Source organism: Grampus griseus (genome assembly GCF_964374135.1).
Source record: "Grampus griseus genome assembly, chromosome: 6".
Lineage (NCBI taxonomy): Eukaryota > Metazoa > Chordata > Mammalia > Artiodactyla > Delphinidae > Grampus > Grampus griseus.
The window spans coordinates 82,457,858-82,480,465 of record NC_139000.1 but is presented as its reverse complement, the minus strand read 5'-3'; the positions used below and the strand labels follow the sequence as shown (position 1 = coordinate 82,480,465).

Genomic DNA, 22,608 nt, shown 5'->3' with positions numbered 1-22,608 from the left:
TCCAGTAGCCCTTCCCCTCATGCACTGCTTCCTGGTTGTATATGTTCATCACACAAAGCGGGGGAAATCATAGCCTGCTAACAAATACACTCTGAGTGGGATCACTGCAAAGGATGTCTCAGTTGCTAATATTCTTTATCACTTATTCCTTCTACTTGTTATCTAAACTTTGATAGACAAGGCCAATTCTCAAGACCATGGAGACTACATAGATATTAACCTAAACTGAGAAAAATTTGAATTGGAGTGCCCTTACTTATAGGTCTGTGTCACAAACACAAGGACCATGATGGGGCAGGGACAATACTTACCTTCCTCCTACCAGCCCAGGTGCCCATGCCTAGGCCTCACTTTTTCCTGTCACCACGCTCAAATTAGCTTTATGTGAGGTGTTGACTTAAGGACATAAAGTTGGAAACTGGTTGCATGTGTTTGGGGATGACATTGACTTCAAGCTTCCATGTGGGTCAAAATGATGAGAAATTATGAGTCCAGGACCTTCTGGGCGTCGGGGTAGTATTGACAGTGACAAAAGGTTGGTGATTTCAATCATTCACTCCAACAATCACATACGGAATGTGTGTTATAAGTGAATGTCAACCAGTGTATCAAACCTTGTGCCTACATGTGTGTAATGCATATTCATACTTACACACATGCACACTCGTGTTTTTCTCATCCAAATCCTAATCCAAACAGAGTAAAACCTCGTTACTTTATACCATGGCAGCTCAGAATTTCCACTCATGTGAAGATTATGTATTTTTTATTGAATACATACACCGTTCACACTGAATGCAACATCTGGAATGTTAAGTTATATGTTGTGTTGCTTATGATACTGGAAAATAATGCACATATGCTTAAGAAACTTTAATATCGTATGTCTTCAGTAGAGAGAAATTTAAAACAGTTATAAAAGTTTTTTTGCAGGTGATAATAATTTTCAGTCATTTAAGTAGGACTCCTCCAATTCCCCACAGAAGCTTGATGTCAAATAAATGGGGTAATTTTTTTTTTTTGTATCAACAGTATAATTAGGTGTTTGTGAACAGCCAGCTCAGTACTTTAGGTATCACAACTTTAAAGGTTCATATTGCTTTTACAGAGAAAAAAAATTTAGAAACTGGTTTATCAGAATTTAAACTACAACTTATTAACAAAAAGAGGATAACCAGCTCAAAATACGTTCTATCAAGACAAGACAGGGGAAGGCACAAGAGGACACGCTTAAAATCGGAGAAGAAGCTTAAAGATAACGCGTGAACAAGAGAGATTAGAAGAAATAGGACAAGTGAAAGGGGCTGATAATATTTCTTAATTAAGGATACACAAAACACTGCATATACTTTTTTAATGCACTAAAGCAGCACCCAGAGTGCCCCAACCACAAATGTAGGTGTAGCCACAATCATCTGCTATTAAAAACACATGCCGATCTGATTACGTACAATGTACAGTGAGGTTGACAGAATCTTGATCTTCTCCTACAAGATTTTCTGCCACACAAGAGATTTGCTTTCCACTGTCATCAGATGAAATGTTAGTTATCCTTAAGGAGCCCTGTGTGTGGCTTGTTTCATTCTACAAATGAATTAACAGACAAACATAATCTTGGTTAGGACTGAACCCAAAGTAACAAGATTTGGGGTTTCTTCCCCTAACTGCAGAAAATCATCTATAACATTAGAAAAAAGTTTCTAGCCTAATTGGGCTTAGGCAAAGGAGTTAATCAGAAGCTATTCTATTTCTCTAGATTTCAATTATTTAATGTGTGAAAGTTGATTTAATCCTTGAATTCCTACCTACTTTCCTCCGAGGGAAAAGACCACAAGGAGAGTCACTCACCTTGCTCACAGTGACATAAAAAGCTTACTAGAGACCTACAGACTTTCCAATCTATGGAGTACAAATAACTAAAATGCAACCTGCATTAGTCTTTGTTAAATAAGAATAGATAGAAAGTAAATGCACAGCAAAAACTCATTGTAAATCTCTCTATGTGGCCCTATAAAATATTAAGTGATTTTCACTAGGTTAATACAATCTCAAGTTCTGAGACACTCTCATCTCTATGAACGCACAGTCAAACACAAGCCTTACCATATGCTTGGAAACCAGATTACCAACATCCCAGTACAAATTCGGAACTGGATCGCCTGCAACGCTACAAGTTAATGTGATAGACTTTCCCTCCTCCACAGTGAGGTTAGGTGCAGCCAAATTTGCTGATGGCAAACCTGTGCAGCAAGGAAAGTAAAGGAAGACATATACAGATAGTTAGATGCATTATCAAAATAACAGCAACAAGCTGAAAACTCTTTCTGCTTTAAACTCAATAATTATTTACTTTCTGAGAGTGATTTATGTTGATCTGAAAAGTTGCCAGATTGATGAGCTTTACGGATTTGATGTGAACTAAAAGATATGTGATGAGATCTGAAAATAAATTTTGCACACTTCTTAAAAATATCATTGCAGAGTAACCTTTTATTTTTAAAAACTCCACTAGTTTATAGAGCTATGTCTTCTAGCTCTTGTTCTGTTTTACTGTTATCAATCCAGTTGTTGCACATAAATAGTCATTTTATCTGTAGATCATCTTACTTTTCCCTCAGTTTCCTCTCTTCCATTTTTTATAGTCAAGGACAAAAGTGTGGGAGGCATCTACAATTTTTGCATAAATCCACTTTTTGCATTAAATAACTCATAAATCTAACTTACTACCAGAACTAGATTTTGAAAGAGACAAACTATGATTTTGAAATATAAGTTTAAAAATCAGACCTGCATTTTGAAAGAGTCCAACTGTGGAAGTCAGTTTCAAAGCGTTTTTCAAAGACATGAAGCTTGAACCATAACAGCATTAGAATGTTTCAAAGCTATATAAATCATAGTTAAATATTATAGGTAAAATTGGTCACCCTATCTATGATATGATGAAAAAAGTTTTATGGATCGTTATTCCAATGAAAAGTTCTTTTTTGGAAAAACCTTGAGAAAGTATTTGTTACAGGATGAAATTCTGATGCTTATAAACATTTCTTAATATTTCAGGACAGCATCATTTTTATACTTTGATATTTCAAAAGCTGGCTCTTCTTTATTAATGCTATCACTTCATTAAACTATTACACCATTTGGAGGTTTATACTGTTTTTTTGTTTGTTTGTTTGTTTGTTTTTGCGGTACGCGAGCCTCTCACTGCTGCGGCCTCTCCCGTTGCGGAGCACAGGCTCCGGACGCGCAGGCTCAGTGGCCATGGCTCACGGGCCCAGCCGCTCCGCGGCATGTGGGATCCTTCCGGACCGGGGCACAAACCCGTGTCCCCTGCATCAGCAGGCGGACTCCCAACCACTGCACCACCAGGGAGACCCTATACTGCTTTTAATCATAGTATTTTTAACATGAAGGTGGGTCTCAGAATACATCACGTCCTGCCAGTCAAGCAAGACCCTCCCTTGGTATCAGAAACTCTGCTTAGGACTATATTCACCCCAACAGCTGTGTTCCATGGAACTATGACCCTCAGGAGGAACCCAGAGGTCAGAAAAGGCAATTCATCTTCAACGGCCATTAAACTGCAATTAATCTGCCCACCTAGTGGTATCTGACCCGTCATCTTCACCATACTATGCACAAATCCTTCTCTTACAATGCAGTCCTTACTGACAAAGCCATTATTATTTATTACTGAAACTACACTATAGCAAGACTTATACAGTATATGTTTCATGGTATTCCCACCATTGATAGAGGACTTCCCAATAAGATCTGGCTTTCAGTGGCTGGTGTGACTTCTTCAGAGCCCTTCCTTCCTGCCAGCATCCAATAGAGAGCAATGTTATATATTTCACGGGGTTTCAAACAGCCCCCTAATACTCTGAGTTGAACAGGGCAATGAAGTGTATACAAATGATCAAGAGGCACTGCAGTTAACCGGAATGAGCACTGGGTCAGGAGTCAGGAACCCTAGACCCTAAATCTGGAACATACTGTGTGACTTTGGGTGAGTCATTTCTCCTCTCAATGTGTTTTCTTCTCTGTAAAATTACACTGTTCAATTAGAAGATCTAGCTCTAAAATTTTCTAGCTCTAATATCTGATGACAACTTCCATGACAATTAAGCTTCCCAATGTAAGAAGCATGCCATGGCAAGATATAAGAAATGGGTTTATTTTTTTTTAAATCTCCTTGAAGCCAGTGGTATGATCTAGGTGACTTTTTCAAAATATGCATTTTTTTAATCAAAATACATAGTCACATAGTTTAAAAAGTCTATAATTCTACAAAACTTGTTATATAAAACACTCAAACTACCTCTAAGTTCAGGAACAAGAGAATGATGCCCACTCTAGCCACTTTTATTCAACATAGTATTGGAAGTCCTAGCCACAGCAACCAGTCAAGGAAAATAAATAAAATATATCCAAATTGAAAAAGAAGAAGTAGAACTGTCACTGTTTGAAGATGCATGATACTATATGTAGAAAATCCTAAAGATACCACCAAAAAACTACTAGAGCTCATCAATGAATCTGATAAAGTTGCAGGATACAAAATTACTATACAGAAATCTGTTGCATGTCTATACATTAACAATGAACTATCAGAAAAAGAAATTAAGAAAAAACTCCATTTACAATTGCATCAAAATAATAAAATACCTAAAAATAAATCTAACTAAGGAGGTAAAAAACCTGTACTTGGAAAACCATAAGACACTGGTGAAAGAAATTGAAGGCACCAGCAACAGATGGAAAGATATATTGTGCTCATGAATTTGAAGAATTAATATTGCTAAAATGACCATACTACCCAAGGTAATCTACAGATTCAGTGCAATCCCTATCAAATTACAAATGTTTTTTTCACAGAACTAGAACATATAATTCTAAAATCTGTATGGAAATACAAAGGACTCCAAATAGCCAAAATAATCTTGAGAAAGAAGAACAAAGCTGGAGGTATCATGCCGCCTGATTTCAAACTATACTACAAAGTTACAGTAATCAAAAGAGTATGGTACTGGCACCAAAACAGAAACATAGATCAATGGAACTGAATAGAGAGCCCAGGAATGAAGCCACACTTATATGAGCAGTTAATCTACTACAAAGGAGGCAAGAATATATAATGCAGTAAAGACAGCCACTTCAAAAAATGGTATTCAGAGAACTGGACAGCTACATGCAAAAGAATCAAAGCTGGACTACTTTCTCATACCACGAACAAAAATAAGTTCAAAATGGATTAAATATTTAAATGTAGGACCTGAAACCATAAAAATTCCAGAAGGAAGCAAAGGCAGTATACTCTTTGACATTGGTCTTAGTAATGGTTTTTTGGATACGTCTCCTCAGAAAAGTGGGGGAAAAGCAAAAATAAACAAATGTAACTGCAACCAACTTAAAAAACTTTTGCACAGCAAAGGAAACTATCAACAAAATGAAAAGGCTGCCTACTGAACAGGATAAATATTTGCAAACTATATATCTGATAAGGAGTTAGTATGCAAAGTATACAAAGAACTCATTCAACTCCACATTAAAAAAAATCAATTAAAAAATGGGCAGAGGATCTAAATAAACATTTTTCCAAAGAAGACATACAGATAGCCAGCAGGCACGTGAAAAGTGGCTCAACATCACTAATCATCAGGGTGCAAACCAAAACACCCTGAGATATCACCTCAGACCTTTCAAAATGGCTATTATCAAAAAGACAACAAACAACAAGTGCTGGCAAGGATGTGGAGAAAAGGGAACCCTCATGCATTGGTGGTGGGAATGTAAATTGGTGCAGTCATTATGGAAAACAGTATGGAGATTCCTCAAAAAATTAAAAATAGAACTACATATTATCCAGCAACTCCACTCCTGGGTATTTATCCAAAGAAAACAAAAACACTAATCAGAAAAAATACCTGCACTCCCATGTTCATTTCAGCCTTATTTACAATAGCCAAGATATGGAAGAAACCTAAGTTCCCATCAGTGGATGAATGGATAAAGAAGATGTGGTGTATATATTCAGTGGAATATTAGCCATAAAAAAGAATGAAATCTTGCCATTTGCAACAACATGGATGGACCTAGAGAGTATTATGCTAAATGAAATAAGCAGACAGAGAAAGACAAATACCATATTTCACTTATAGGGGGAATCTAAAAACCAAAACAAATTAACAAACATAACAAAACAGAAACAGAGTTACAGGTACAGAGATCAATCAGGTAGTTGCCAGAGGGGAGAGGGGTGGAGGGAGGAAAGAAATGAGTGAGGGAGATTAAGAGATACAAACTTCCAGTTGCGAAATACACACAGGTATGAAATGTACAGCGAGGAATATAGTCAATAACTATGTAATATCTTTGTACGGTGACATATCATAACTAGGCTTAGCATGGTGATCATTTTGAAATGTACAGAATACTGAATCACTATGTTGTGTACCTGAAACTGAGTGTTGTAGGTCAGTTATACTTCAAAAACAAACAAACAAACAAGCAAACTCATAGAAAAAGAGATCAGATTCGTTGCTACCAGAGGTTGGGGGGTGGGTGGAAGGAGAGGAAGTTAGATGAAGGTAGTCAAAAGGTTCAGACTTCCAGTTATAAGTAAATATTAGAGATATAATGTACAACACAGGGAAAACTTTTTTCCGTTTCTTTAATTTTGAATCAATATGAGATGATGGATATTCACTAAACCTATTGTGATAATTTCATGATGTATGTAAGTCAAATCATTATGCTATACACCTTAAACTTATACAGTACTGTATGTCAGTTATATATCAATAAAACTGAGAAAATATAAAAACAACTACAAACTCAGGGGAAAAAAAGAAACAAAAATATTCAAACTACTATGTGAGAAATAGTACCCATGTGGCACTATTTCCTATTCCCAGAAGCACTCATTTCACCTCTTTTAACTTCTTTGGGTATTGATCTCTATATCACTAAATATCATGTTTATATTGCTACTTCTTGTTTTTTCTGTTTTAACATTATCTACTGACCTCTCACCCTGGAAGGTGAGAACTAGGCTCATGTTCACACAGAAAGCCAGCTCTCCCCACATGCCCATACCACACTCACACTATTCTGTCTTCATATCTTACCATCTGCTAAGAAGTTTTTTGTTTTTTTGTTTTTATTGTGGTACGCAGGCCTCTCACTGTTGTGGCCTCTCCCGTTGCGGAGCACAGGCTCCGGACGCGCAGGCTCAGCGGCCACGGCTCACGGGCCCAGCCGCTCCGCAGCATGTGTGATCTTTCCGGACCGGGGCACGGACCCGTGTCCCCTGCATCGGCAGGCAGACTCTCAACCACTGCGCCACCAGGGAAGCCCGCTATGAAGTTTTGTTGTCTAAATGTACAATAAAGTTTACTATAAATACATAAACTCTACAGACAGCTGAACCATTGTGTGTAATAGTTATCATATTTTATCAAATTTAAGACAGCTTTAATTATAGGACACAACACTGTGATATGCACCACGATGAAAGGGAAAAAAAAAATGATGCCAATTCAACTACGCTGTAATGCTTTCTCTCACCACTTAGCTCTCCTATTATTTGGAGGCTGGACCTTCTGGGTGGCCTATCTTTTTCAATCTTTTCTCTCCTATTTTCCATCTTTTTGTCTATTTGCTCTATTTCTGTCATACTTTTAGTTTTTCCAAGGCTTTTTGTTGTTGTTCCTGAATGGTCTTCTATTTTTTTAACACCATGTGTTTGTTTCATGGATGCAATATCTCTGTTGATCTCTAATATCTATGAAATATTAATTATAATTTCTTGTGAATTTTTCTTCTGTCTATATCAACTTTGTTTCTGCAATTTTTTTTCTTTCTCTCTGTTTTGTGGTTTTCTTTCATATTATAAACTTTTCTCAAACAGTTGGTGATCCTTGACTGTTCGTTAATTTTTTTTTAATGTAGATTTTATTTTATTTATTTATTTATGTGGTTGCTCTGGGTCTTAGTTGCAGCAGGTGGGCTCCTTATTTGGGGGTCGCTGGATCCTTAGTTGTGGCATGCAAACTCTTAGTTGCGGCATGCCTGTGGGATCTAGTTCCCTGACCAGGGATCGAACCCAGGCTCCCTGCATTGGGAGCGCAGAGTGTTAACCACTCCGCCACCAGGGAAGTCCCTGTTCTTTCATCTTTAAGAATGGGGTAATAGAAGCATTGCACATTTATTAACTGTCAGCATCACTAGGGCAGTATTACTGGCCTCTGTAATGGGTACCACCTGATGTCAGTATCATTAACTCCTTCTGGGGATGGGATTGATCAAATTATTCAGATAATTCTCTTGCAGTGTACTGTTTGGAAGAGGAAGAGGCTGGAAACACAGGTTTTCCTGGCTATCAGAACGCAGAACGCTCCTATGAAACTTTTTGACGAAATGACATAAAGTAAAGAAGTAATTACCTCAGGACACCTCCTTCTAACAGATGCACAGAATAAATCAAAATAAAGCACAGATTCTCACAGACACAGTCAAAGCTATGGCGGCGTGATGATGAGATGCTGAGTGTAGCTCCCAGGAAGGAGCTTAGTGGTGCCCCCTCCCTGCTTGGGATGTGCGCTGCCTCTAAAGAGCTCCATGTAAAACAAATGCTGAATGCTATTTTTGCTTTTCACCTTTTTTAGGAGAAGCAAAAATCCTCTTCCGATTACGTTCAGAAAAGCGAAGTGGTGTAAAGAAAACTTCCAAAAATTGGAGGATACCTGTGTCAAAACTCAGTTGTCTGTAAATCCATCATCCTCTCTATGTCTCTCACAGCCTCAGCTCTACCTGGAATTCCTCTGGGCCTTTGTTTTATCCTCTTTAGAGAACAAACTTCCAGTTTTTACACCTGAGATGTATGGAACAAAAATCTTTCAACCACTCTCCTGTGTTTGGTGTTACCTGTTCTCTCACTTCCTGAGCCTTGCAGTAGTTCTGCAATATACACCAAGCTTTCCTCTTGGCTTTCCCCATTGCCCACTTGGTAACCAGCATTCTCAGCCTTTAAGTCAGTCACTACTCATCCATCTACTTTCCAATGGCAACTGCAGAAACACAAAGCTGTGTTGACTCCTCTCCCGTTCTCTTGTATTTATAGATTTATCTGGCTGAATCTGGAGAAACCATGGAGCCAGGGCTTGCCATGGTGCTTGCTCTTGAGGTATGAGCTCCCCCACCAGCAGACTCCACCAATGGATCTTGGTGACACCCTTCCTGGCACCTCGAATATAAACCGATGGTGTAAACTTCCACCTTGTATAAATGTATCTAAAAGTGTGGAAATTCTAAGCAGAAAAGAAGTTAAAATAAAGAGAGTCTCAGCAGAGAATGCTATGCTATAATCTTAATCTCCCCTGTAAAATCTAATGTCGTTTATTTTTTCCTTCAAGCCTAAATTTACATGATTAATATCTCTAAAAATGTCTGCTTAATTATAGTACTAGCAATAACATCTATAGGGCATTCACTGAACCAGAAACTCCTGTCTAGTACTTTACATTTTTGTTTCATTTAATTTAATCCTTACAACCAAGCTTGAAGTTAAGTATTTATCTTCATTTAATTAATAAAGAATGTGAGTTTTGGAAAAGTCCAATACATCTTCCAAAGTTGCCCAACTACCTAGGAACTGAACTCAAAGATCAAGATGTTCACCACTACAATAGACTACCCTTCCCAGACTGTAATATCCATTTTAGCACAGACTATAAATACCAATACATATCCACAATCTAGGAATTTGGTTCATTAAAAAAATAATTACGTGTCTATCTGTGAGAGAAGAGTGAGTCTCCTTTATTTATAGAGAAATTGTATCACCCCATCATAGCAGTTTCCAAAGGAATCTGTGCAAAATTGGCCAAGTCTAGATCTTTTAAATGTAATGTCTTCCACAAATGAGTAAGCATCTGACTCACGTTAATTCTACAGCATTAATAGGCTGGCCAAAGATTCAATAATGGAAAAAACAATCTGTACTTGAAATACCACTTGAGGTTTAATTAGCACAATAAAAATGAATTGGGAAGCATGAATAGCCAAGGCAGGATAAACCATGTGCCAGGCACTACTTCCTGGCTTAATAAGATTTGAAATCAGCACAAGTACAGAGCAAAGCTCAGCAATGTCTCCAAGAGCTTCTATGGTAATGGGATCCTGACTTAAGTATCAGGGCTGTCCTCCTTTACACGCCGGGAAACCTCGCTGGAGATCAGAGAAGACCAGCTGCCCGGACAGACAGACACCTCTGAGGCATGGAAGAGCCCAGTAAAGGATGCAGCTGATCAGTGTATTGGTTAAGGCCCTAGACAGACAGATGTGGGTTAAAGCCAACCCCTACTCATTAGATGTTTACTCATGATGCTTGGTAAGCTTTCATTTCTTCAACTGGAAATAAGGATACTAATGACATCTACTTTCTAGAGCTTTTAGGATGCCTAATAAGATAATATGGAAAATATTTCAGATGAGGTCTAGTGCATATTAAGTCCTTAATAAACGTTAGCTATTAATGTTATTACCAATATCAATATGGATATTTAGCTTTAAATATATTTTACATCTGAATTTATACATGTGTATATCTGATATTCTGTCAAATTACTTCAAGTAAAAATAGCAAAGCCATAACATGATATCACAAAGAAATGGTATGTACTCAAACAACCTTGAGGACCATAAGATCAATGGAAGTTACATGGTTCTTTTCGAGCAGGAATTCTTAGAGCTTTTAATATAGTAATGTGCACAGTGAACATCCAGAGTTACAGAATTTTCTATATTTTTTTCTTTAACCTTGGGTTTTTCTTTTTCCTACACAGAGCATCTCAAGGAATTAGAGTTGCACAGAACATAGAGTGGGGAAAGTTTGGTGGACTAGATGATTGCTCAGGCTCCTGTCAGGTGTAAGAATAATAGTTGTACAAGCAAAAACCCAACGAATAGTCCAACACCCATTGTCTAAACCCTTGCTACTCAAAGTGTGATCTATGGAACAAGGGGGTTGTTAGAATGTGGACTCTCAGGCCCCAACCCAGACCTGCTGGAAAAGAAGCAATATTTTTAACAAGATCTGCTGGTGATTCATATGCACATTAAAGTTTGGGAAGCCCTGGTCTAAAGACAGTCAGCCTTTTCACTGAATGATTGATGATTTTCTGCTGAGGTCTACTGGCTGGTATGTCCTTTCCAACCATACTCAGGTGAACAGCCACTGACACTGCGCCATCCACTGGTGCACACTTCTTGAAAGTTGACCATATTGACTAGGCCCTTTGATCACTAATTCAAAGTATGCACGTTCTCACTTCCTAATAATTGAGGAAAACTAACCTCTAAACTTTTTGAAATATTAACTTGGCTTTGCAATAAATGAGATGGGTCAAGTTTGGGTTTTATTTTTCAATATCCACCTGTAGGCCTGAGTTGTGTTCTTTTTCACCTCATTTTAGTAAGCCTAAGCTCTGTTCATTTCTTATTGGATCATCACTCCATGGGTATAAAAATATTCAAGTAAATTATGATTTTTGTCAGCTCTCTGTCTTCTCTCCACTCACTTTCTCTCTTCTTGGGAAGAAATATCTTCCCATTTTTGTGTCCCCTAAACATACATATTTCACAACCAGGAATGAAGCCAGAATGAGCCTGACCTATTTAGAAGTGGCTGCTTTACACCTGGTTGCAAAAATGACAGAAAATTAGCAAAGTGACTTTCCCAGCTCAAATGGGAAACTGTGCTTCTAGGCTTGTGTGAGCCATGTCATGACAGTGACAGCAACCACAAAACTTCTAAACACAAAAATCTGAATAGCAGCTGACAGGTTAGAAAACCTGCTTTATTTGCCTTTCTAAAAAGACAAAGAAAAGCACTGGTCCACTGTGTGGCTTCCTGTGTTTTAGTGGGTAAAACCTGATCTCTAATAAAAGGAAGCAAAGCAGTAAACTAGACTTTGTATTTGCTTTTCAGGAAAAAAAAAAAAAATCAATCCAGCTAAGATGCTAGGAAAACAATGTTTTTTACCAATCTAATTTATGCATGGAGTATTAATACAGCATTTCATTTTAATCTTCTGTGAATGCTAACAAAATAGAATTACTATCCTATTTTCCTAGTTTAAAACAAAAGAAGGAGTATGTACAAATATGCTAAACAGACATGCATACTACAAATTATAGTGGAAACCAAAAGTAAATCTTAAAAATAAATCATTAAAATCAGTTTACCTCAAGGAAACAGGCCTCTCCTCCTGGGCACCTGTGAACCGACCTTTCCCAACATAAATAATATTTTGTCAATGTGTTGTAAGGAGGCTCTACACTAAAAGTTTGAAGGTTGGAAAAATGGAAAATTGGAATTGTCATTATAAATAAAGAAACCAAAGGCAAAGCTGATTTCAATCCATGGGACCATTAAGAGTGTTTTATATAGTAACTACACTCAACCCTCAACTGAATTACCATGTTATCTTCACTGTGGGGCTAGCATGTTCTACGGTAGCTAGTTACCAGTAAAATGGGTTGAGGGATTGTTTTGATTTGACCCAAAAGAATACTGCCTTTTAAATATATTTGTTGTCTGCTTAGAACAGAGCATATCATCCACTATTAACACTTCCTGAAGAAACTCTCTTCCAGAGATTTAAATCATAATTATAGTACAAAAAAATTAAAGTATAAAGTACACTGTTCTTTAATAATGCCATCCAGCCAGGGGAAAAGATTGAAAGGTTTGTACTGCAAACCTAACTACTGAAGATCAACTAAATGTACAGGAATTGAGTACAAGAATTTAGAATATACAATGTTATAAATAATGTCATTGAAAAACACTAAAAGAAGTAGCAGGAACACTTTTATCTGGAGTGATAAATCAGCACAATCTGGAAAAATAACTATTCTTCACTAACACTTGTGTAATTCAGTTTCTGTCTTCAGAACCACTGCTCATAGCACCCCTTTTTTTCTGATTAATGTGGAAATTTTACATGAATATGTTTTGTTGCCTGGTAATTAACAAAGTTTTTCTAAGGTTAAAAAGGACCTGGTGGAGAAACAGACCACAACATGTTTCACAGCATGAATAAATTTACAGTAATTCACAGCAGGAGGGGCTGTTAGAAAAATATTGTGAGACATTTTGACTGTGCTGTTAATGGGATCGGGAATGGCACAGCTAAACTTCCCAGACCTGCCTACCATGCTCGCTCAATCGCTAACGGCAGAGGAAAAAGAAAGGAGATTCTTTCAAAATGCAATGATGACAGACATTTCAAAGGGAACTACGAAGTGCTAAAATACGGAATAATTTGGCTAGAATAATATAAATGTTTCAGTTATTTTTACTTAACTGAAATATCTGCACCATTATATCAAAAATCTGTTTCAATCTGATCATTAATATAATGTGGATCATGCATTTATTAATTGATCAATTCAGCAAACATTAATCAAATGACTGTTATGTTCAGGGGATACATCAGGCACCATGGAGGAGACATTTTTGCTTATAAAATGTAGAGAATTTGTTCATCATATAATGCTTACATGATGAAATACTAAAAGAGGTATTTTTTAAAGAAAGCCCACCTCATAAAGGAATGAAATCCCAATAGCTCTTTTTTATGGAAATTAAAATATTACCAGTTGCAAACCAAATACAATGGCCGTAGTTACTGGCAAATTGTTGGGTTTACAGTGATGAAATACACAAGACCATACTCTTATGAGTTACTTTTTGAGTTAGCTAACAAGCTTCATAAAGAAAAAAAAAAGAAAAAAGTGGAAGTACGATGACCTCCGTGAATCTGTGACTTAAACACAACAGGTATATTTTAAAAGTCTGCTGAGGGTGAGACCTAAAAGAAAAGCCAACTGACCATGAATTCATGTTTTAAACAAGACATCTAACTTGAAGACTTGGGGATATTATTCAACTTCTCCAACATGGAATTTCAGAGACAGAATTTAAATTCAACAATGTAGCATAATTTACTGCTCAATCTGCCTAACTTCTCTTAAAGAACCAAAGTTGGGAAACCATCAAGAGGAAAATTAATACATGACTAAGACCCAAACTGAAGGCTCCCCCTCTCATCTCAAATCTCTAGAAATTAGGTTCATTTTTTTAAAAATCCAGAACCACGTTGGAAAATCAGAAGGTATAACTGTTGGTGGATAAGAACAATGAGAAACTCCTGAACAAGAGAAAGTGGGGAAATTAAATGAAAGAAAAACAGCACAGTTCCCAACAGACACATGAGTATGTGCCACACAAAACAGGGAAGCTGCTGGGCTGACCTGAGACTAGGGGTGGACGGCAGGGCAGAGTGGGGCTCCCCTCCACTAAGCCACGGGGTCACTGGTTAAGAAAACAAGTAGAAGCACACAGGAATAAACTCTCCACATCCTACCTTTGCCCTCCCACCTCAGGCACAGCATCCAACAACTGCTGCAGCTGCCCCCAAGTAGAAGCAATGAGTGTGGGAAGTTTACAGGAGAAAGTCAGTCATGCTAGGTACCCTAGAGATATGGTGAACCCCAGTATGGAAAAGCGTATTTCAGTCACTAAAAAAAAAAAAAGTCACTAGAGATTTCAGAAATTAAAAATCAATTGGCAGAAGGGAAAATTCAGTAGCTGGAGAAATAGCTGAAGGGCAAAGTAGTGAGTAAACAATTCTCCCATTATGCAGCACAAAAGGACAAGCAGATGGAAAGTATTACAGGAAGGGTGAGAGGTATGGAGAGAGGAGCCTGAAGTGTAAATAACCATCTAAATGAATTAGAAAATTCTTCCAGAACTGAAGATGTGAACACTCATATTGAAAAGGTTCACTGCATGTCAAACAAAATAAAATTTTAAGCATGCACACATGCCTAGTTACAGTGTAGTAAAATTTAAGAATAACATGGATAAGAAGAAAATCCTAAAAGCTTCTAGAGAAAAAGAAAAGCATAGGTTACCTATCAAGAAATAAGCATCAGACTGGCCTCGGGCTTCTCATCAGCAACAATGAACACACAGAGAACGTGGTATAATATCTGCAAAATTCTAAGAGGAAGTTATCTGGAGTCTAGAATTTTACACTCAGCCAATTCCAATGAGAAGAAAAAATACAGGCTGCTTTTGCACTGGGCAAGAACGTGAATTTTATTTTTTTAATTTCTCTGAAAGAAATATTAGAAGATATACTCCAGCAAAAAGAAAAACCACTCCAAGAGGAAGTAGTGGAATACAAAAATCAATGATATAAAAAGAAACAGTAAATCCTCAAAAACATCAAGTAACAGTCTAAAAATAAAATCTCATTACTTGAATTAGCTCTATGTGTGTTAAATAAATTTAATTAATTAATTTTAAAAAGTAAATAAATAAAAAATAAAATCTCAGATGATAACAATCAGAGAAGGGAGGAGAAAGTAAAGGGAAGTAAAAGTATCTTTTTTAATCTTGTTGGGGGTTCTTTCTAGATACTTACAGAAAATATGTTTAAATATGTGTGGTAAATATTTTGGCACTGGGCTTCCCTGGTGGCACAGTGGTTGAGAACCTGCCTGCTAATGCAGGGGACACGGGTTCGAGCCCTGGTCTGGGAGGATCCCACATGCTGCGGAGCAACTAGTCCCGTGAGCCACAACTACTGAGCCTGCGCGTCTGGAGCCTGTGCTCCGCAACGAGAGGCCGCGATAGTGAGAGGCCCATGCACTGCAATGAAGAGTGGCCCCTGCTTGCCACAACTAGAGATAGCTCTCGCACAGAAACGAAGACCCAACACAGCAAAAATAAAAATAAAATTAGTAAAATCCTACCCCCAACATCTTCTTAAAAAAAAAAATTTTGGCACTGTGTATTTACAAACAGAGAAACATAATTTATAACTTTCGAAAAATTAAGAAAAAATAAAACAAAGAACACTGTCAGTGGAAGAAAAGGAAGGAAAAGGAATAAACTTGTAGAAAAATAGACAAAAGGTATAAATAGGCCATTCAAGGAAGAATAATCACAATGTCTAATAAACATAGAAGATACTCAATAGCAACCAGGAAAGTGCAAACTAAAAAGCAATGACATACCATGTTTTAGAGATACAAAAAATAAGAAGTTGGCTAATATCAAGGTATACTTTGCTGGGGTGGCTATAAATTGGTACAACCACTTTTTAATGTGCAAACCATATTAACCAAAAATTCTGCTTCCCGCTATGTACTCTAGAAAAATCTTTGCATCTGTATGTATGTACAAAGATCATGTATAAGGAGGCTGGTTGAAACACTTTTGTAGTAAAATGGGAAATGCCCATCAATATGGAAGATTTAACATAATCAAGATATATTCTAGGGCTTCCCTGGTGGCACAGTGGTTGAGAGTCCGCCTGCCGATGCAGGGGACACGGGTTCGTGCCCAGGTCTGGGGGGATCCCACATGCCGCGGAGCGGCTGGACCCGGGAGCCATGGCTGCTGAGCCTGCGCGTCCGGAGCCTGTGCTCCGCAACGGGAAAGGCCACAGCAGTGAGAGGCCCGCGTACCGCAAAAAAAAAAAAAAAAAAAAAAAAAGATATATTCTACCGTGAATAACACACAATGATTAAAAAGATAGGATAGATCGATGGCTTCTGACCTGAAATGGTCACAAACAAGTAAAGATAAGCTTTATGTGTAAATGTAGAAAATATTTTTGCAACAAAATGTATCAATAGTATGTGTGCAATTATAAATAAGTAAAAAACACTGGGAAAGAAAATAAAAATTAGCAGAGAAAGAACAAGACAGTTTAAGAACACAAAAAAGTAAGTCTATCAGTTCACCTTTTCTAATGTTGCTTTCTGAAAAGCATTGCTGACCCTGAAATTACCATAAATGTAATCATTCAATCCTAATCAATCAAACACATGCCCTCTGACAGTGGATTCAAAGCCTCACTCTCATACACACAATTCATTGACAAATTCGTAGGAAACAAATTTTAAAACACTGAAAATTGACAAAGTAGTCAGGAAAAATTAGAACCAGCTCACTCCTACCCCTCCCCTGCTCCAGTCACAGCGGTCTATCAACAGCACATTAGGTGGGTACATTACAGGAATGCTGTCAAGACAATATGGCCAAAAATTAAAATTAAAAAAAAAAAGAGAATTGGTTTCAGGCAAGGGCAAAGCAGACGTCTATTAAGAGGCCTTTTGTGAAATCAGAGCAGGAGTCAGATGCTTTCTCTTTTTTCCTCTCAGTGGTTGCTGAAACAATGTGGCCACACAGCCATGGGGATCTGGGAGCTGGCCAAGCAGCCAGGTGACTCAACATTGAATTTCTTGTCCCTCTGGGCAATTTCTCTCAGCGGTACAAATTTATACCAGAACAGAGAACAGTTATCCTCTTATCAATCAGGAAAAGATAGATATTAAAAAAATTTTTTTAATACTGGCTAATAATGAAAGTCAAGGGAAGCTGACAAGGGAACAAAGCTTAATTCCCCCATTATGAAACCAAAGGGCTCTCGTTACAACAAAAATCTGTGGGAAGAGTAACTGCTGTCTTCTAAGACCCTGCAGGGGAAGAAACAAACACTTAACACTCCTTTATTACACTCTCATTAAAAATGAGCAAGAGCTAGGGGGGCTTCCCTGGTGGCGCAGTGGTTGAGAGTCCACCTGCCGATGCAGGGGACACGGGTTCATGCCCCGGTCCGGGAAGATCCCACATGCCGCGGAGCGGCTGCGCCCATGAGCCGTGGCCGCTGAGCCTGCACATCCGGAGCCTGTTACTCCGCAACGGGAGAGGCCACAACAGTGAGAGGCCCACGTACCGCAAAAAAAAAAAAAAAAAAAAAAAAAGAGCAGCAGCTATATTTTCCTTAAATAAAAATTGACTCCAAACAACAGGATCCTCTGAAAACAAAGACCTGGAAGTTTATGGTTAATATACAGATTCCTCTCGGGCAAGAACCAGGTGCTATGTGGCTTTCTGCTGTGTCACCAGCCACTAGGCGAGAAGATCACATTTAATTGTTAACTGATTAACTGGTTGACTGATTAAAATTTCAACTCAGGAATAATATGCATATGTGGGTACTGCAGAGGCATGTCCCAAGAGCCCTTAGCAGTAAAATCCTAACCAGAACACTTGGATTTTCCCTTCTTGTAAACACATTGGCATTCACAGAGCTGTAATTTTATCATATGATGCCCTTTTAAATTCTGGAGATTGTAAACCCAGAAATGGGGGAAAGCAAGTCAAAGGGCGGATTTGTGGTGCCCCATCAAGATACACTGACATTCGGCAACAAGACAAGTGTAAGGGAATGTTCTGGATTGAGCTGCATGTTCTTGTGCTGCCAGGACACTTGATCCCCCTGAGATCCTTCCTCTGCATGGCCTAGGTGCCAACCAAGTATATCTGTGGCCAGTGAAGTACCACACTCTCAGCCAGTACTTTTTGGATGAATAGTTGGATGGATGAACAAACGAACAAAGAAACAAAGGAATAAACAGTGTATTTTTTTTCTCTGTGCACTTTAAAGTCAACCATTCAGAATTAATATTCTACTGGCAAAGAACACTCAGCAAAGTTTCTCCCAGCTGATTTCTCTACACTGCACATGAAAGTGGCCCAACTCAGTGGAGCTATCAACAGCATACATATAAAATCCAGGTAGTGGTAACCTTCCCAGACTCTCTACCACACCCAGGGAATTAGAATAATTAATAGCAAGTAGAACTTATTGATTTAAAAGTAAATTACCACAATGGGATATCTGCAGGTTTGCCAGGGAAATATTCTTGCTGTTTTCATCGAGGCAGTACAAGTCCTGAGTTTCTGGACTGGGTTTAGTCTCCTGAAGAGTCTTAATCCACATAATGTCGCAGGAGCATGTAAATGGGTTGCCCACCAGGATCCTACATGGAACAAAAATGAAATCCAGTCAGCCTTCTCTTTTTCAGTTTTAGCTACAGAAGTGTTTATGAAGCACTAACAGCATTATGAATTTCTTCTAGCCGGCTATCTTTGGAAGTCACACCCATCTTTATAGCATAACGGTACTTATTATTCATTCATTTATCTGATACTTACTGATATTCTGCTATGTGCAAACACCCCTGTAGAGGCTAAAGGATGCAAAGTGATGTGAGACCTTTCGGACCCATAGGGAAACAAGGTAGGAACAGAAATAACTATAATATAGGATAGAAAAAGATGTCTCAAAAGATGGGGGAAAATAAGATACCGTAACAAATTTATCACAGATATTATACAGTTATGAAGATCTTAAGTGAAGAAGCCAACGTTAAGTTTTCGGGAACACTAACATACTTATGTCTAACCAGGCTAGAGATTCAAGTGTTATCACTTAATAAGTTCGAACTTCAGTAGAGTGCAGAGCAATTTCATCTGAATTGAAAACGAGACTGTGAATACAAGGCTAAGACTAAAGTGTGAGAGCCAGGAGGGTGCACTCCCAGCTTTCCAAATGATGCAACCACAGTTCAGTTTGACTGATGCAAGAAAGCTGGAGTGAATGTGAGAGACAGAACCTGGAAGGGAGCTCTTAGACCTCCTTCACACACACACACACACACACACACACACACGCACGCACGCACGCACGCCAAGCTCAGGGTTTCCGAGAGCAAGTGCAACCAAGGTCCAGACTGAGCTACTTAGCCCATTGTGGGAGGGTCTGCAAAGAGAAAGTCACTATTCAGCCATGCTGCCTGGACTCCTGTGGCCTGTGATTGGTCAAGGAGGAAGTAGTCAAGAGGAAAATAAAAACCACAAGAAAAAAAAAATCTTTAAATGCTTATTTATAACACTCAGTGGCCTGTTTAAAATGACTTCCTTTTATGGCAATGAGCCTTTAAATGAGGCCATTTAAAATCATTACATAGGCTCTGCCTGGCATTAACCACAATACTTAAGATTTCCATGAGGACAGGACCTGGGCTTTGCAACATCATTTACTCCTGTGGTTTTCTGGTTGGGTTCTAACAATCTCAGGGAATCCCTGGAGACTTTTCCAGGAGTTTCCTTGGAGAAAATGTGGTCCTGGCAGACTCGTTTAATTTGTGTCTGCTTGATTGCCTCCAAATATCCCTCCAAGACCAAAATAAGAGTTGAGACTACTAGGTATGGAATATAATGCAGATGATATCCACAATGTTTAAACCCCAACTAATCCAAGAGGTTTCCTGGTGTTCTGAGTCCATGAAAAACTAAGAAATCTTTTTTGAAAGCAGGTACGACTGAATCCACAGAAGAGATAAAGAAGCAAAGGGATCTTGAGCTACAAAGACAGCAACGTTCGTCTGACCACACAGCACGGGCAGACAGCTGGCTTCTTCCTCTCACACACTGTACAAACTCCTTTTGCAGCGACTGTTAGAGCGTGTTGTACTTAATTTGTTCAGGCTTCTACCGCTCCCCCTGGATAGCAGAGTCCTGGAGTACAGATACCGTTCTCCTTATATCCCTATGGCCTAGTGCCATGTTAGTTTGATTTGCAACAGGTACACAATTAACATTTGTGGAATGAATTAATTAAATATGCTGCAGGGGTGGTATTGAGACATGTGAATTTGAAATCAGAACTCTAATTTTTAACCCATCAAGAAAATTCTCTGCAATGATGCTCAAAATTTTTACACTGAGTAGCCTACTTTATTGCACATAACTTCCTTAAGTTTTTTATGCGTATCCCTGGGTTACAAAGCCAGCGCTTCAACTCCCTGAATTAAGTCTCTCCCAAAAGAATTGCCACCATGTAACTCTCATGACTACCTATTAACTTGTTATCGCACTACTAGTGGCATCTTCTAATCTGCACGATTTCCTTGTGAATAGGGGTGGACCCTACAACTCAGGCAACAGATAGTTTTAGCAAAAGCTATTGCCTGGTATTCAAAGGCCTTGTCCATCTGGGCCCACCTCTGACACACAGAGCCTGTGCTTTAAGGTTCTTTGGGTACCTGACCCATAGGAATGTCAACAGTTTATATTTGCTTCACGGTGATAACACAAGAATTAAGCACACTTGGAAATGCTGGCTATTAGTAATCGATACATTTCAATATCTTCCCTATCATTTTTCAGCAAAGGGGATTTGGGGATAAGGATAAATCCTGAATGCAGTGGCAGACCTAGAAGGAAATCTCACAAGGATGGTCGGGTAGGGAGAGGACTGCCTCTCCCCAAATGTTCACTAAGGGAGCGCAGGCACTGTCGCCGGGGTATAAACTGACGAGTTTTGCCCATTGCTGTTTCTCCTTGAATGAGTTTGCTTTCCATTAGTGCCTGGACAGAACAAGGACCAAACAGATGCTATGAGACATGTTGCCGCCTTTTTCACACAAAACCCTCATCTTTTTCTCATTTTCCCTCCTTTAGAAAACAAGTCTTTTATGTAAAAACAACATTTAAACTCATTATAAATGATATATTACTACTGAGATTTCTTTTCTTTCTTTTTTTTTTTTTTTACTGCTGAATCATGTTTTCATGGAGGAATAAAAGAACAAATGACCAAAATTTAAGAAGTCATTTTTCATGAGTTTTGATATAAAAATAGACCTGCAGCATCACTTATTTTAAAAAATACGTGATTACACTTTCCTTTGGAAATTTTTTCCCCAAATGCCATACAAAATCATTACTTACAGCTCAGACAAGTCAAGGTGACGAAAATGTTTCCTAGACAATACCGTCAGTTTATTTCTGGTAAAATTGCTGAAAGGAATCAAAAACATTAAATGTGAATTACAAGTGTACATTTCAGGAATAAAGTATTCAAATAGAGTTTTTTTCAAAATGTAATTTTATGTGATCATGGTTCATGCCGTACTTTAGATCCAGTAATCTCTTCCTTTCACCTAGAGTAATACCTTAGTTTTCCCTGCCTCTCCTATAATTCTTGCTTGAGAGTGGGGTTGAGGGGGCCTAATTTTCGTAATGGTTATTTTGAATCTCTTTTTTACCCAAAATTTTCTTTTTCATATTCAGAGCCAAGTTATATACCTCCTAGAGATATCTGATCTACTGAACAATTAATAGGGAAATTAAATTAAACTAAGTTAAATTTAAACCATAAACTCACTAGGGGAAAAGATACTTGAAAACTAAAAAGCATCATGAATATTTTGAAATTACACGACACACGAAACTCTGAATATTAACTGAATTTAACACATCCTAATAGGAAAGATAACACCTATTGATTGATAAACTCTGCTGAGATTGTTTATATATGACTTCCAAATAACTAGATAAATTCGTGATGAGAATAACAACAAAATATCAGATAAAACTATGTCAAATTTTATCTGGAAATATTCTAGCAACATATCATTTTAAGATGTGGACCAACCAGACAATGAAACGATGTCCTATTTGTGACCGAAAAATAATAATGAATTTACTGACGTGTTCCAAATATGTAGTTTTATTCAAGGGAATGGGAGTTTCGGTTTCCAATGATCAGCGCCATGAGACCTTGAGCTGGGAAATTCAGACCCTTAATCCTGGCAGCTGACTCGCTCTGTGAATTTGTTTACCGGTCAAATTTATTTAAAGCGTGTGCAGTGCTTGGTCCTCTAGACGTG

At 38.1% G+C, this 22,608-nt stretch overlaps 1 protein-coding gene across 6 annotated transcripts in view; it reads right to left on the bottom strand.

Moving 5' to 3' along the window:
- NTRK2 (neurotrophic receptor tyrosine kinase 2) overlaps window positions 1–22,608 on the bottom strand; it is a gene marked incomplete at both ends in the record, with an annotated part of 377,341 nt that overhangs the window by 321,552 nt on the left and 33,181 nt on the right. For all 6 annotated transcript variants that reach the window (XM_082655915.1, XM_082655916.1, XM_082655917.1 and 3 more), the window contains 4 exons: window positions 1,452–1,584; window positions 2,104–2,240; window positions 18,758–18,912; window positions 21,668–21,736. In XM_082655915.1, the coding sequence (XP_082512041.1) occupies window positions 1,452–1,584; window positions 2,104–2,240; window positions 18,758–18,912; window positions 21,668–21,736 (494 nt within the window). The remainder of the gene's footprint in view (window positions 1–1,451; window positions 1,585–2,103; window positions 2,241–18,757; window positions 18,913–21,667; window positions 21,737–22,608) is intronic.